The 15,025-nt window shown below is 41.0% G+C and overlaps 1 protein-coding gene across 2 annotated transcripts; it reads left to right on the top strand.

Annotated features, from left to right (window-relative positions):
- Nucleotides 1-7,770: 7,770 nt before the first annotated feature.
- Nucleotides 7,771-13,289, top strand: KRT24 (keratin 24). 2 transcript variants are annotated; one of them, XM_025917651.2, is made up of 8 exons: nucleotides 7,771-8,399; nucleotides 9,200-9,282; nucleotides 9,907-10,063; nucleotides 10,793-10,954; nucleotides 11,051-11,176; nucleotides 11,515-11,732; nucleotides 11,945-12,072; nucleotides 12,939-13,289. In XM_025917651.2, the coding sequence occupies exons 1-8, from the start codon at nucleotides 7,806-7,808 to the stop codon at nucleotides 13,040-13,042; spliced, it is 1,572 nt and encodes a 523-aa protein (XP_025773436.1). In that variant the 5' UTR covers nucleotides 7,771-7,805; the 3' UTR covers nucleotides 13,043-13,289. The 2 variants fall into 2 exon arrangements, with proteins under 2 accessions (XP_025773436.1, XP_025773435.1); XM_025917650.2 differs by having other exon boundaries at nucleotides 11,942-12,072.
- Nucleotides 13,290-15,025: the final 1,736 nt, after the last annotated feature.

Raw genomic sequence — 15,025 nt, 5'->3', positions numbered from 1 at the left:
CTCCCTTCAAAATGACAAAACGAAGGAATTCACCCCAAAAGAAAGAGCACAAAGAAACAACAGCCGGGGATTTAACCAACACAGATACAAGCAAGATGTCTGAACCAGAATTTAGACTCCCAATAATAAGAATACTAGCTGGAGTCGAAAATAGATTAGAATCTCTTTCTGCAGAGATAAAAGAAGTAAAAAATCGCCAGAATGAAATTAAATATGCTATAACTGAGCTGCAATCACGGATGGATGCAGCGGCAGCAAGGATGGACGAGGCAGAACAGAGAATCAACGATATAGAGGACAAACTTATAGAGAATAACAAAGCAGAAAAAAAGAGAGAGATTAAGGCAAAAGAGCATGATTTAAGAATTAGAGAAATCAGTGACTCATTAAAATGAACAACATCAGAATCATAGAGGCCCCAGAAGAGGAAGAGAGAGAAATAGGGGTAGAGGGTTATGTGAGCAAATCAGAGCGGAAAACTTTCCTAACTTGGGGAAAGACACAGACATCAAAATCCAGGAAGCACAGAGGACCCCCATTAGATTCAACAAAAGCCGACCATCAACAAGGCATATCATAGTCAAATTCACAAAATACTCAGGCAAGGAGAGAATCATGAAAGGAGCAAGGGAAAAAAAGTCCCTAACCTACAAGGGAAGACAGATCAGGTTTGCAGCAGACCTATCCACAGAAACTTGGCAGGCCAGAAAAGAGTGGCAGGATATATTCAATATGCTGAATCAGAAAAATATGCAGCCAAGAAATCTTTATCCAGCAAGGCTATCATTCAAAATAGAAGGAGAGATAAAAAGTTTCCCAGACAAACAAAAATTAAAGGAGTTTGTGACCACTAAACCAGCCCTGCAAGAAATTTTAAGGGGGACTCTCTGAGGAGAGAAAAGATGAAAAAATATATATAGAAACAAATAAATAAATAAATACCAAAAGCAACAAAGATTAGAAAGGACCAGAAAACACCACCAGAAACTCCAACTCTACAAGCATCATAATGGCAATAAATTCATACCTTTCACTACTCACTCTAAACATCAATGGACTCAATGCTCCAATCAAAAGACATAGGGTAACAGAATGGATAAGAAAACAAGATCCATCTATATGCTGTTCACAAGAGACCCACTTTAGACCTAAAGACATCTTCAGATTGAAAATAAGGGGATGGAGAACCATCTATCATGATATTGGTCAACAAAACAAAGCTGGAGTAGTCATACTTATATCAGACAATCTAGACTTTAAAATAAAGACTCTATCAAGAGATGCAGAAGGGCATTATATGATAATCAAGGGGTCTATCCACCAAGAAGACCTAACAATTGTAAACATTTATGCTCCAAATGTGAGAGCACCCAAATATATAAATCAATTAATCACAAATATAAAGAAACTCATCGATAGTAATACCATAATAGTAACAGACTTCAACACCCCACTCACAGCAATGGACAGATCATCTAATCAAAAAATCAACAAGGAAACAATGGCTTTGAATGATACACTGGACCAGATGGACTTAACAGATATATTCAGAACATTTCATCCTAAAGCAGCAGAATATACATTCTTCTCCAGTGCACATGGAACGTTCTCCAGAATAGACCATATACTGGGACACAAATCAGCCCTCAACAAGTACAAAAAGATCGAGATCATACAGTGCATATTTTCAGACCACAACACTATGAAACTTGAAATCAACCACAAGAAAAGATTTGGAAAGGTAACAAATACTTGGAGACTAAAGAACATCCTACTAAAGAATGAATGGGCTAACCAAGAAGTTAAAGAAGAAATTAAAAAGTACATGGAAGCCAGTGAAAATAGCACCACAACCCAAAACCTCTGGGACGCAGCAAAGGTGGTCATAAGAGGAAAGTATATAGCAATCCAGGACTTCCTAAAGAAGGAAGAAAGGTCTCAGATATACAACCTAACCTTACGCCTTAAGGAGCTGGAAAAAGAACAGCAAATAAAACCCCAAACCAGCAGAAGACAGGAAATAATAAAGATTAGAGCAGAAATTAATGCTATCAAAACAAAAAACAAAAAACAAAACAGTAGAACAGATCAATGAAACCAGAAGGTGGTTCTTTGAAAGAATTAACAAAATTGATAAACCACTAGCCAGTTTGATCAAAAAGAAAAAGGAAAGGACCCAAATAAATAAAATCAAGAATGAAAGAGGAGAGATCACAACCAACACAGCAGAAATAAAAACAATAATTAGAGAATACTATGAGCAATTATATGCCAATAAAATGGGCAATCTGGAAGAAGTGGACAAATTACCAGAAACATATACACTACCAAAACTGAAACAGGAAGAAATAAACTCTGCCTTCCTTCAATCTGTATTGGCTCTGGACTCCGGAGGACAGAAGTCCCTCAACCCCTACAAAGTCACTTGCCCATTCTTTTAACTCTTGGTAAACCGACTAAATGATCTTCAGGAAAATTAGAAAATCAAGCTGTTTGAAGAGATTGTAGGTCATTCAATCTCAACAAGGACGAAGCTGAGTCATTTTCTCCCAGAACAAAATTTGGCAAAGTGGCGTGACCAAACAGATGCTGGTAAAGAAGAGGAAGCCTAACTGAAACTATAAAGAGAAAAGAATGCAAAAGGACGACGGGGAAAGAAAGTGGGAAAGGAGAAGGTGTGAAGGAAGAGAAGCAGGCACAGAAGGGGTGGCGCTCTCCCCAATCACCAATGGGTGATTTGGTGTCTGACCATAGCACAGGGCTGAAATCCATTTGTGGATGGCACTACCTCGTCTGTAAGTGGCTTCTCAGGACACGTACTATTGCAAAAAAAAATTTTTTTCTTTTTCTTTCTTCTAAGTAGTTGAGCCTGGTGGGGCTCACGGTGGCCACCATCTGGACACTGGCCTAAACAGTGATTATCTCCAGGGGCCGCCCCCAGGGGATGCTGACATGTCCTCCTCTGCCCACTCCCCAAACAATACTTCCTCTCACTGACAACACCCCCAACACACACAGGATCACAAACCCAGATGGTAGAAAACAGGGGTTTGGAAGACAGAACACGTAGTAAAGGACAAAAGTGATCAGCTCCCGAGTTGTTCATGAAGAAGGCGAGCCGTGCTGTTTTTTATTCATTCAAGGAATATTTATGGTTTATCTACAATACGTAAGTTTCACAAAGTGCCTGTGCACACAACAAAATGGAGCTTTTCCCTTTTCCCTACTGTCTGTCACGACAATCTCTGCCAACACCCAGAGAATACTCCATGGCTAGTTACTTCCCTTCGCTATTCTGATCTTATGCTTCCATTTGAAAACCATGTAACAGGGGCGCCTGGGTGGCTGCGTCGAGTAAGCGTCTGACTGTAGATTTCAGCTCAGGTCATGATCAGAGTTCGTGCCACCGAGCCATGTGTTGGGCTCTGTCAGCATGGACCCTGCTTGGAATTCTCTTTCCCTCTCTCTGCCTCTCTATCTCTCAAAATAAATAAATAAACATTAAAAAAGAAATGAAAACCATGCAACAGATTCTCTAGAACAAGCAGAAAATAGGAGCCCCAAGTTTATTCTAGCCCCTCAACTCAAGATTCAGCAGGGGTAGAGGTGCCTGGCTGGCTCAGTCAGTGGAGCGTGTTAACTCTTGATTCCAGGGTTGGGGTTTGAGCCCCACACTGGGTGTAGAGATTTCCTTAAAAATATAAAATCTTTCTTTCTTTCTTTTTTAAATTTTTTGAGTTTATTTATTTACTTTGAGAGAAACAGAGACAGTGCAAGTTGGGGAGGGGCAGAGAGAGAGAGAGAAAGAATCCCAAGCAGGCTCCGTGCTGCCAGCACAGAGCCCAGTCCACGGCTGGAATCCACGAAGCTATAAGATCATGACCTGAGCCCAAACCAGGAGACACTTAACCAACTGGGCCACACATTGCCCTCCTCCTCCACAAAAAAATCTTAAAAAAAAAAAAAAAAAAGATTTATCAGGGGCAGTATCCCACACCTTTCAGTACTTGGTTTTCCTACCCGTCTAAAAACACAGACTATATTAATCTGGATATTTAAAAAATGCTAGTAATCTATCTGATAAAAATTTCGTCAGCGGTCACTATTGGCAAATCATTCTGCACCCATTGCAAAAGTTTGATTGTATAATGAACCCTAGTTTATATGATTCTTTGCAAGGAGAAGAAACTGTTAACAAGAAACTGTTCAAAACAATGTATAACTGAGGGCAGCATTGAACTGGGAGCCTGGATATCGAGGATTCACTCCATTTCTTTTAAACCACCTTATACTGAGCAACTTTTGATGCCAGGCACTGAAGCTGGCATTTCTAAACATTATGTTTCACTGGAACCTTACCAGATTCTTGATTCATTTCAGTTTACAAATGAAAGAAATGGCAAGAACTTAATTTGTGAGCTTTGCGCGTCATTATTTCAAATAAAGAGAGTGAGTATCAAATTTGGAGGATGTCATAAAACAACGGGGACCAATGTTTACTAAAGAGTTCTAACACTTCAAGCAAGAACAGAATTGTATTTACATATGTGATTAAAACCCTTTAATCCACTGAACACCAATGGTCTAGAGTTTGCAAATCATAGAATTAGGATTAGTCTGATAGTTTTATCATTTAAAAGTAAAGGAACACGGGGCGCCTGGGTGGCTCAGTCCATTAAGTGTCCAACTTCGGCTCAGGTCATGATCTCACGGTTTGTGGGTTCCAGCGCCATGTGAGCCTCTGTGCTGACAGCTCGGAGTCTGGAGCCTGCTTCCAATTCTGTGTCTCCCTCTCTCTTCCTGCCCCCCACCACTAGCACTCTGTCTCTCTCTCAAAGAAAATAAACATTAAAAAAAAAAAGTTTAAAAGTAAAGGAACATAGATACATACAAAGAAAGCATTAAAAATGCATTTCAGGGAATACTAATGAACAGAAGAAAATCTATGGGTCTACATCTACATTTATTTATACATTAGTTCATTAGGCAAAGAATTTGAGGTAGTAATAGTCATTTTATTTATTAAATGCGCTTCCCAGCCATCCTCTCTGAATACAGAGTATCAGAGAAGCATCTTAGAACTTAATCTTGAATCTGAATTTTAAAAAACAAAGAAGAAATAGATGTTAGCATTAAAAATTATACCAAGAAGAAAGCTAAAAAAAAAAAAAAAAAATAGGACACAAGAGGAATACCTCAGTCATCACAAGCTTCTTCAGTGGACACCCAAACTTCCAGATATCCCAAAACAGAAGGTAAGTAAAGCTGCCAACGTGAAAAAGGCACAACTCACAGGACAACTAAAAACACAAACCCCAAGCAAAATTCAGAGGCCAAAGATCCTGCTGAATGTTGTCTTTTAGAGCTCTTTGCACAGAAAGCTCTTTCTACTTAGGCTCTGAAATTTCTCAGTTTTATGAGATTTCTTTCACTTAGCTCTTGTTCCTTTCTTTAAACCTTCTTTTAGCCAAATGCCAGCCTTTCTGAATGTGGAAAGATTACATTTTATAAATTTAAAAGGGAAAAAAAAAGCCCAGTGATTGTTTCTCCTCTCCAGTATTTACATATCATTTAATCCTTCGTGCTCCAGCTTCCTGGGTTTCCTAGCTCTGGGGAGGGGTGAGGCAAGATGACCAACGTAAGGTAATGGTGGGTGCGTTTGTTTGTTACGGGTGTGATGGGTGTGATGAGGATTGCTCCCAGCTTAACAATTTAAAATTTATAAAGCACCTTGGACGCCTTGGAGAGATAGCACCCTACATATAAGAATGTCAACACATCACTCCTGTGAAAGCAGAGCAGGTAAATATAAAAGCTAATTCCTGAAGAGCCACCCAGCAAAGGAAACTATCACCTACTTGATAGTGTGCCCCAATCAAAGGCAGTCCAAGAAGAAATTAACAGAAGGCAGAACGCTGGAAAATAAATGATCGATTATAAAGGTTAAAGCACACACATAGTTTAACATGGACTGCCAAGATAAAACCAGTTTTAAATAAGCAAAAGTCAGCTACTTGAGCATACAGCTAAGGAGGCCAAGAAATATTTTAGAAGCATCTATACTTTTTTTAAAGACACTTTTTAAAAATTGTGGTAAAATGGGCATAACATAAAATTTACCATCTTCGCGTTTGTTAAGTGTGTGTTCAGTAGCGTTAAGTACATTCACACTGCTGTGCAACCGACCTCCAGAACTCTTCATCTTGCAAAACTAAAACTATATCCATTAAAGAACTCGTCATTTCCCCCACGCCCAGCCACTGACAACTACCATTCTATTTTCTGTCTCTGAATTTGGTTACACCAGGCACCTCATATAAATGGAATCAGACAGGAATTGTCTCAAGAAAAAATAACACTTTTAAACATTGTTTTTTAAAGTTTACTTATTTACTTTGAGAGAGAACAAGAGAGCAGGGGAGGGGCAGAAAGAGAGAGAAAGGAAGAGAGAGATAATCCCAAGCAGGCTCTGCACCAGCAGCTCAAAACCCGACTCGGGGCTTGAACCTATGAACCGTGAGATCATGACCTGAGCCGAAACCAAGAGCCGGATGTTTAACTGACTGAGACACCCAGGCACCCCCCCCTCCAAAAAAAACTTTTAAACCACAGAAACTACGAGCAGAGGCAAATGGAAATAATCTAAAGTACAAAGGGACAGAAAAACAGGAAGCAGAAAGTGAACTGGGGAGGATTCTAGACTTTGGTATTTATAAAATGATCCCAATCATAACATTAGTTATCAGAAGAGGATACAGATCTTTTCTAAATGTCTTTGCAACAAAAATTGAAAAAACATGAGCAGAAAGTAGACTGGGGGAACTCCACACTTTGGTATCTGCAAAATGACTCCAGGCATAATATTGGTCAGCAGAAGTGGATTCAGGACCCTTCTGTAGGTATCTTTAAAACAAAGATGAAATCAGCATCATCCCTTAGTTTCTTAATATTTTACTCCAAAGAAGGAAACTTGGTATCACAATCTCGGACTTCAATTCAATCAGAAAGAAAAGCATCTTCGTCGTACCCATTACATCAGTGACAATCAACTCCCATCGGATGCTGAAGCAATCCACCTAAAGACGTTGCCAATCTCTCTGAGACATTCTCTGCTCAGATAAACGTGTTGCTGAGATCTACTAATACATGCAGGGAAGACTATTATATTTAATGTTTTCTTATTAACAACAAAAATATCTAGCCTGATCTCAGAATCCAGAGAAAACTTCAACACAAACATAACCTTAGAAATATGCTGATTGAAATAATCATAGAGAAAGACAATTAAGTCTAAAACTAATGCTGACGTGAAAGCTAATTCCAACTTTAAGAGAATAATATGAACAAAAGTTATGAGTTTGATGGGAAATTTCCATCCTCATTGCATTAAGTATTTTCATTACATTTGCTAATCTGGGGATGTGTCCTTCAATTGGGAAATCATGAAGCAAAATGAATAGAACTCATTCAGAAAAGCATGATCAGTCATCTAAACCTCTGAAAGATTAAAACTGTAATTCTGGGGGGAAAAGGTTTTTGCTTTGCTCCACCTTATTTTTTTTTCTTGATATAGTAAATGCCCTGAGGCTCTGACCTAGCTTCAGAAGAAGAGCCAGGAGAGTGTGCTCACAAAAAAGAAATTATCCAATTGCAGATTAGCAAAACTGTAACAGGGATTAAGACGTGACACAGAAAAGGAACACCCTAAAAGTGTGTATATAAGGGCAAAAGGAGAGCTTGCAAGTGCATTCTTCCCTGTCCTCTCTCTTGTTCACCTGGACAAGCTGAACGTTTGCAGGAGCACCATGTCTTGCTCATCTCGTGTCTCCTCTTCCAGGGCTGGGGGCAGCGGCTCGGTCAGGGTGTCCGCTGCTGGGAGCAGCTTCAGCAGTGGAAGCAGATGCGGTCTGGGGGGTGGCTCTACCCGGGGCTTCCGAGGAGGAACCGGCGGCTGTGGCCTGAGTCAGGGATCAAGCAGTGGCTCCGGAGGAGGTTTTGGTAGCTCGGTACAGGGTGGCTCTGGAGGCACTTCAGGCTCTGGGGCTGGCTTTGGCGGAGGCTCTGGCTTTGGTGGGGGGTCTGGCTTTGGTGGGGGCTCTGGAATTGGGGGGGGTTCTAGTGGAGGCTTCTACATCTATGGCGGTGGTCTGGGGGTTGGAAGGGGGGGTGGTGTTGGTGATGGGGGACTTTTCTCCGGAGGTGAAAAGCAAACCATGCAGAACCTCAATGACCGCCTGGCCAGTTACCTAGACAAGGTCAGAGCCCTGGAGGAGGCCAACAGTGATCTGGAGAACAAAATCAAGGAGTGGTATGACAAATTTGGGCCTGGGTCTGGAGATGGTGGATCTGGAAAAGATTACAACAAATACTATCCAGTAATTGAAGATCTCCGGAATCAGGTGAGACACTATCCACTGCTGAGTTCTATTATTTCTGTATCTTCTGCTCTTATTCAGATCATGTACTGTAATGAAGATTTTAAGTCAAGGAATTATTTGAAGACATATTTGCTTGTTGTATATGTAAAATGGGATTTGGTGTGTTTTAACTATGCTGATACTGCATATGACATCCGACCACATTAATGATCTGTTTGCCTCTCAGATTTGAGTATTTCTACATAAGAGAAAAATTTATATAATGCGAGGCAGCTAATTAACATGTACATAGAAGAATGATGGCAGTGAGTCAATACTAGCTTAATCTAGTATTTATTTTCATGATTAATTCTAGCAGGTTGACATATTCCAGTATCTTGTTAGATTTAAATAATCTTTACAACTGTTTTTCTTCCTGGAAAATCTGGTGCAAATATTGTATGAGAATGTGCGTAATCTGAAATGTTTAGCCATTGTTGTATGGGAAATATTTTTTTAAAACTTTTTAGAAGTGAAATTCATTTTTCGCACAGTTTTCTGAAAGAATTTCTAGAACAACTGATCTTCCAAAGCAGCAGAAATAAGCAGAGGACTGTGTTCTATAAAACAATGTTCCATGCCTATTCCAGCAAACTGTTACCTTTTTGCAGAAAGATGTAGTTCATCTATGCCAGATTATCAATAAAGATGTCATTACTAAGCAAGTTTTCAAAACAATTTACCTTTAAAAACCAACTCACGGGACACCTACCCTCACAGGTGCGCGTGCAGATACAGGTAAAAAGCATCCATGATTCATTCACTATTATTGTCTTTTCTAGATCATTGCTGCAACTATTCAAAATGCTGGGATCGTTTTGCAGATTGACAATGCCAGATTGGCTGCTGATGACTTCAGACTGAAGTAAGAAAAGCAAAGACTTGAAAACAAATGTAGGAAAAATAAAATTCAATCTGTCTGTTTCATTTATTCTAAACTCAAAGAAATATCTTTTAGGGGATCAAGACCTACATTTACAAACATTCCACCAAGAGTAAATTTGAGAGAGAAAGAGAACACCAGTGCGGGGGAGGGACCGAGGGAGGGAGTGAGAGAGAGAGAGAAACAGAGAGAGAGAGAAAGAGAGAGAGAGAGAGAGAGAGAGAGAATCTTAAGCAGACTCCATGCCCAGCACAGAATCCAATGCAAGGCTTGATTTCACAATCCTGAGATCATGAGTTGGGCCAAAATCAAGAGACGCTCAACTGACTGAGCCACCTAAGCGCCCCTCCAAGAGTAAATTTTTAAAACCGCCACTCCACCAACAAGGAAACAAAAAACAGGTCAAAATAAAGATGAGTTTTTGTTATAAAAAAAAATTAGCCATCAGTAGGATTAACATTAGGTTCATAATTTTCTTTCCAGGGGAAAAACTCCTAAGAGAAAACTTGGTAGCTTTCTTTTATCAAATAGCTCAGAGGAAAAAAACTTTTTCTTGAATACATAAGAATGGATGTACTCTGAAATGCTCTATACTGTCCTTTCCAGGTATGAGAACGAGCTGTATCTCTGGCAGGCCGTGGAGGCCGACATCAACGGCCTTCGGAAAGTTCTGGATGACCTGACCATGACACGCTCTGACCTGGAGATGCAGATTGAGAGCCTCACTGAGGAGCTGGCCTACCTGAAGAAGAACCACGAGGAGGTAGGAGCACATTCCACACTATTAAATGACTCTGACCTACGTACTTCCCCCACATCCATTCTGTAAAAAATTGTATCTAAGTGGATTTCCAACTCTTATGTCCAAGGAAAAAAGCAGTCATGAACAAATTATATCTGATTTTGGTGGGAAGCAGGGGGTAGCCTTTAGTGTCCTAGTTTCAATTTTTTTGTTGGCTCTGCATGTTTTAAGAAGTCTTGGGGCGCCTGGGTGGCTCAGTCAGTTGAGTGGTCAAGTCTCGATTTCGGCTCAGGTCATGATCCCAGGGTCATGAGATCCAGTGCCTGAGCCCCTCATAGGGCTCTACCCTGAACATGGAGCCTGCTTAAGATTCTCTCTCTCCTGCTCCTCCCTCGGACACACACTTGCCCTCTCTCTCAAAGAAGAGGAAGAGGAGGAGGAGGAGGAGAAGGAGGAGGAAGAAGAGGTCTTTGCTTTTCTGTTTTTAAAATTTTTTCCTTTTAATGTTTACTTTTGACAGAGAGAGAGAGACAGAGCAGGAGCGGGGGAGGGGCAGAGAGAGAGGGAGACACAGAATCGGGAGCAGGCTCTAGGCTCCAAGCTGTCAGCACAGAGCCCGACGCAGGGCTTGAACTCATGAACCTTGAGATCACGACCTGAGCTGAAGTCGGACGCTCAACCGACCGAGCCATCCAGGCGCCCCTTTGTTTTTCTGTTTCTATAACCGTGATCTTTTTTTCTTTGCACTAGGAAATGAAGACTATGCAAGGAAGCTCCGGAGGGGACGTGACCGTGGAAATGAACGCCGCCCCTGGCACCGACCTGACCAAGTTACTGAATGACATGAGGGCACAGTATGAAGAGCTGGCAGAGCAAAATCGCCGCGAGGCCGAGGAGCAGTTCAACAAGCAGGCAGGTTATCACTGCTGGGTGTCTGAGAGTCACAACGCTAGCCACTTCAGGTCATTTCTTCAGCCTGCAGTGACTGCCATTCTCTTTTTTATTTAGAGCGCATCACTGCAAGCACAAATTTCTACCGATGCCGGAGCAGCCAGTTCTGCCAAGAATGAGATCACAGAACTGAGACGTACTCTGCAAGCCCTGGAAATTGAGCTTCAGTCCCAAACGGCCATGGTGAGCGCAAAGAGGTTTGCAAAACCTCCAACAGGGAGTTGAGCGGTTTCATTCTCCCTCTTTGCCAAGATGTTCCGCTTGGCACGTAATAAAAGGGCGTCAGGAGCACTGGCTTGTGGTTGTAGAAAGCGTGAAACATTCTAGTGAAAGACAATACACTTTCATAAAAGATTTAGTGTCAAGGAAAGCGGTTATGCCAACAAAAATGAAGGAACCCATGATATAACAACATAGGGTATAACTTCTCTTAGTACCTTACGCTATTTTGCGTTAAAAAAAAAATCATCCCATGACTTATTTTCATCATGATTTTTTTTTTAATTGGCTTTTTCTTTTAGAAAAGCTCCCTGGAAGCGACGCTGGCTGACACAGAAGCTGACTACATGGCTCAGCTGTCAGAGATCCAGATGCAGATCAGCGGCCTGGAGGAACAGATCTGCCAGATCCGGGGCGAGACCGAATGCCAGAACACAGAATATGAGCAGCTGCTGAACGTCAAGACCCGCCTGGAGATGGAGATTGAGACCTACCACCGCCTGCTGGATGGAGAGGGAGGGTAAATGACAGTCAGCCGCTCAGCGCATTCCTTGGGGTACTTATGTTATGAAACCAAAATGGGGGTTGGGGGCTGGACTTGGGTTTGAAAAGTCACAGTAACATGGTTGAATCAAAAGTCATTTACCTTCCGCAGGGAGAGCCCCCTGCGTGAAGGGTTCGTCCCGCCTTTGCAAACTACAAAGTAACACAATTCCTTTTTTCCTCTAGCAGTTCTGGTTTTGGAGGATCTGATTTTAGAAACTCGGGCTCCAGAAATACAGGATCCAGAAACATGGAATCTAGGGATTTGTCCGTGTCTGGTGACTCAAGATCTGGAAGCTGCTCTGGCCAAGGAAGAGGTAAACATATTTTAATCTTCGTGATCGGTTTATCATTTAAAGTAAAGGCATGCTCAAAGCATAAGAGACTGTTAAAAACCGAGAACAAACTGAGGGTTGATGGGGGGTGGGAGGGAGGGGAGGGTGGGTGATGGGTATTGAGGAGGGCACCTTTTGGGATGAGCACTGGGTGTTGTATGGAAACCAATTTGACAATAAATTTCATATATTGAAAAATAAAAAATAAATAAATAAATAAATAAATAAATAAAAATAAAGTAAAGGCATGCTTTGCTTGTCATATAAAAAGTGTACAGGGGCACCTGGGTGGCTCAGTCGGTTGAGTCTCCGACTTCGGCTCAGGTCATGATCACACGGTTCATGAGTTCCAGCCCTGTGTCCGGCTCTGTGCTGACAACTCAGGGCCTGGAGCCTGCTTCAGATTCTGTGTCTCCCTCTCTCTCTCTGCCCCTCCCCCACCCATGCTGTTTCTCTCTCTCTCTCTCTCTCTCTCTCTCAAAATAAATAAACATTAAAAAAAATTTTTTTTTAATGTACACTGGGGCACCTGGGTGGCTCAGTTGGTGAAACATCCGACTTCGGCTCAGGTTGTGATCTCACGGTCCATGAGTTCAAGCCCTACATTGGGCTCTCTGCTATGAGCACAGAACAAGCTTTGGATCCTCTGTCTCCCTCTCTCTCTGCCCCTCCCTCCCTCCCTCTCCCTCTCTCTCTCAAAAATAAATAAACATTAAAAAGAAAGTGCATACTCTTGTTTACATAATCTTAACCCAGAGAGAACATACTTAAGGAATGTACTTGAATTTCTCTTGATCTGGGTTTCTGTGATTATTTCCAAACTGACATGGTGATTCTGTGATTTTCAGAGGCAAACAAGACAAGAGTGACAAAGACCATCGTGGAGGAAGTGGTGGACGGCAAAGTCATCTCATCTCAGGTCAGCAATGTTTCTGAAGTGAAAGTTAAGTAAGCCATTTCCAGATCAGCAAGAGGGTCTTTCAGAAAAATAATGAAAGGACACAAATGAAGAAATCACATCAATCTTTCTAGCCATCTTTCTGGATGTCTTCAGGGAAAAGATTCCATCCAGAAATAGCTAACCAAAAAATTTTTCTGCATCTTCTTCTTTTCTTACCCACACGCTCTTGAAAAAGTTGAAATGACAACTTTGCTCTGTTTCCATGCTTCAATAAACTTACTTTTGCAAGTTAACTAAATGCTTCTGGAAATTTTTTAAGAAATTCAATATTTTCCCTGGAAATAAAGCTTTCAGTTATGATCTAGCTGCATTGTTATTATACTAATATTAATTTGTTATTGATATAGTACCCTCTTCATAAAAACCAAGATTATAGCCATTTGGCGTGTGGGCATTTCTAGCAACATCCCATTGGAACTCACTGATAGCTGAAATTAGGTCTTAGTGTCCCTAAAAAAGTTGTGGGAAAGAAAATGGGGTATGTGATATGGGCTCCAGATTTCTGAAAACCTCAAAAGCCCCAAAGAGAAGAGATCTCAGATCCTTGTACCCTTACCAAATCTAGCCACACCTCTAGCCAAAAACTGTCACTTAGCCAAGCTGGTGTTTCCTTTTCCCACTGTCCACTGCTGAGTTGGCCACGGGGCTCTGTCTTGTCTTGCTTGGGACAATGAAGCTTGTTAATGTAGGGCAGGAGATGGTACCGGCTCAGTCCCAGGAAGAACCAGACACAGGACAAAGCCACACTGGTTAAGGACTTTCCCACTTGAGGAATTCAATAGCACCAGATCACAAACTAGAGAATCAACCCCAGAAGCCAGTCCTCAAGAAAAGAACGCCAGGCTTGGCATAAAAAGCCAAATTTAAAATTACAAAGGATGAACCTGAACATAATTTATGCAAATTATACCTTCAAATATAAAACCAATAAGATCTGTATGAGAGTATCAAACTTTTTTAAAAAAATTTTTAATGTTTATTTATGTTTGAGACAGAGAGAGAAACAGCATGAGCAGGGGAGGGGCAGAGAGAGACGGAGACATAGAATCTGAAGCAGGCTCCAGGCTCTGAGTTGTCAGCACAGAGCCCGACGCAGGGCTCGAACTCATCAACTGATGAGATCATGACCTGAGCCGAAGTCAGACGCTCAACCGACTGAGCCACCCAGGTGCCCCGAGAGTATCAAACTTTAATAATCCAAAACCACCCAAAACATGTAGCTTTTCATTTTCTAGGCATATTGAATAAAACCTAAAAATGAACTAAAAGCACACTGGGACTTCTGCTTTGATAGATAACTACAGAGTTATATATAATATATATATATATATAAATAACTATATATATATATTACTATATATATGTACCATATACCATATACCATATATATACTATACTATATATATATATACCATATATATACTATACTATATATATATATACCATATATATACACCATATACTATATATATACCATTACTATATATATATTACTATATATATTATATATATAATAGCTACAAGCACAAACCACTACTCAAAAAGAGCAACACTGTCTTCAAACATATGTTTCCCATCAAGCCATTACAGTAACTTAAACCTTGGATGTTTTTCCTCTAGTGAAAATTTCAGAAATATGAACCAGCTGATCCAATGTGGATTAATAGTGGAAAGACACAAATGGAAACCAGTTGTATGCAGCCTCCAGTCCCTAGGGTCATCACGGCCACACTGGGGAAGACTCTTTCTGTGAGTCTTCCCAGATGCACGCTTGTAGTCCTGTACCACCTGGCACCTACGTTTATGCCTGGTATTATCTGCATGTCAAAGCAACAGTATATGGCCACTCTGAAAATCATCTTTAGGTGAAAACCCTCATCCTGTGTTTCCCTGACGTGTTAAGATGCCACATTTGTACTAAATGACCATTTACAGAAACAGAAAAGGCCAGAACATGCTGAGATGCAGTAAAAT

This window comes from Puma concolor, chromosome E1, assembly GCF_028749965.1.
Source record: "Puma concolor isolate L17-30 chromosome E1, mPumCon1.1.hap2, whole genome shotgun sequence".
NCBI classification, from domain to species: domain Eukaryota; kingdom Metazoa; phylum Chordata; class Mammalia; order Carnivora; family Felidae; genus Puma; species Puma concolor.
The sequence above is the reverse complement of the archived record's forward strand: the minus strand, read 5'-3'. Positions and strand labels throughout refer to the sequence as shown.

Excerpts from the sequence above, each read along its gene's own strand:
- KRT24 (XM_025917650.2), top strand. The coding sequence starts at position 7,806 with ATGTCTTGCTCATCTCGTGTCTCCTCTTCCAGGGCTGGGGGCAGCGGC. Across the intron at positions 8,400-9,199 it reads TTGAAGATCTCCGGAATCAG|ATCATTGCTGCAACTATTCA; the intron begins GTGAGACACTAT and ends TGTCTTTTCTAG. Across the intron at positions 12,073-12,938 it reads CTGCTCTGGCCAAGGAAGAG|AGGCAAACAAGACAAGAGTG; the intron begins GTAAACATATTT and ends TGTGATTTTCAG.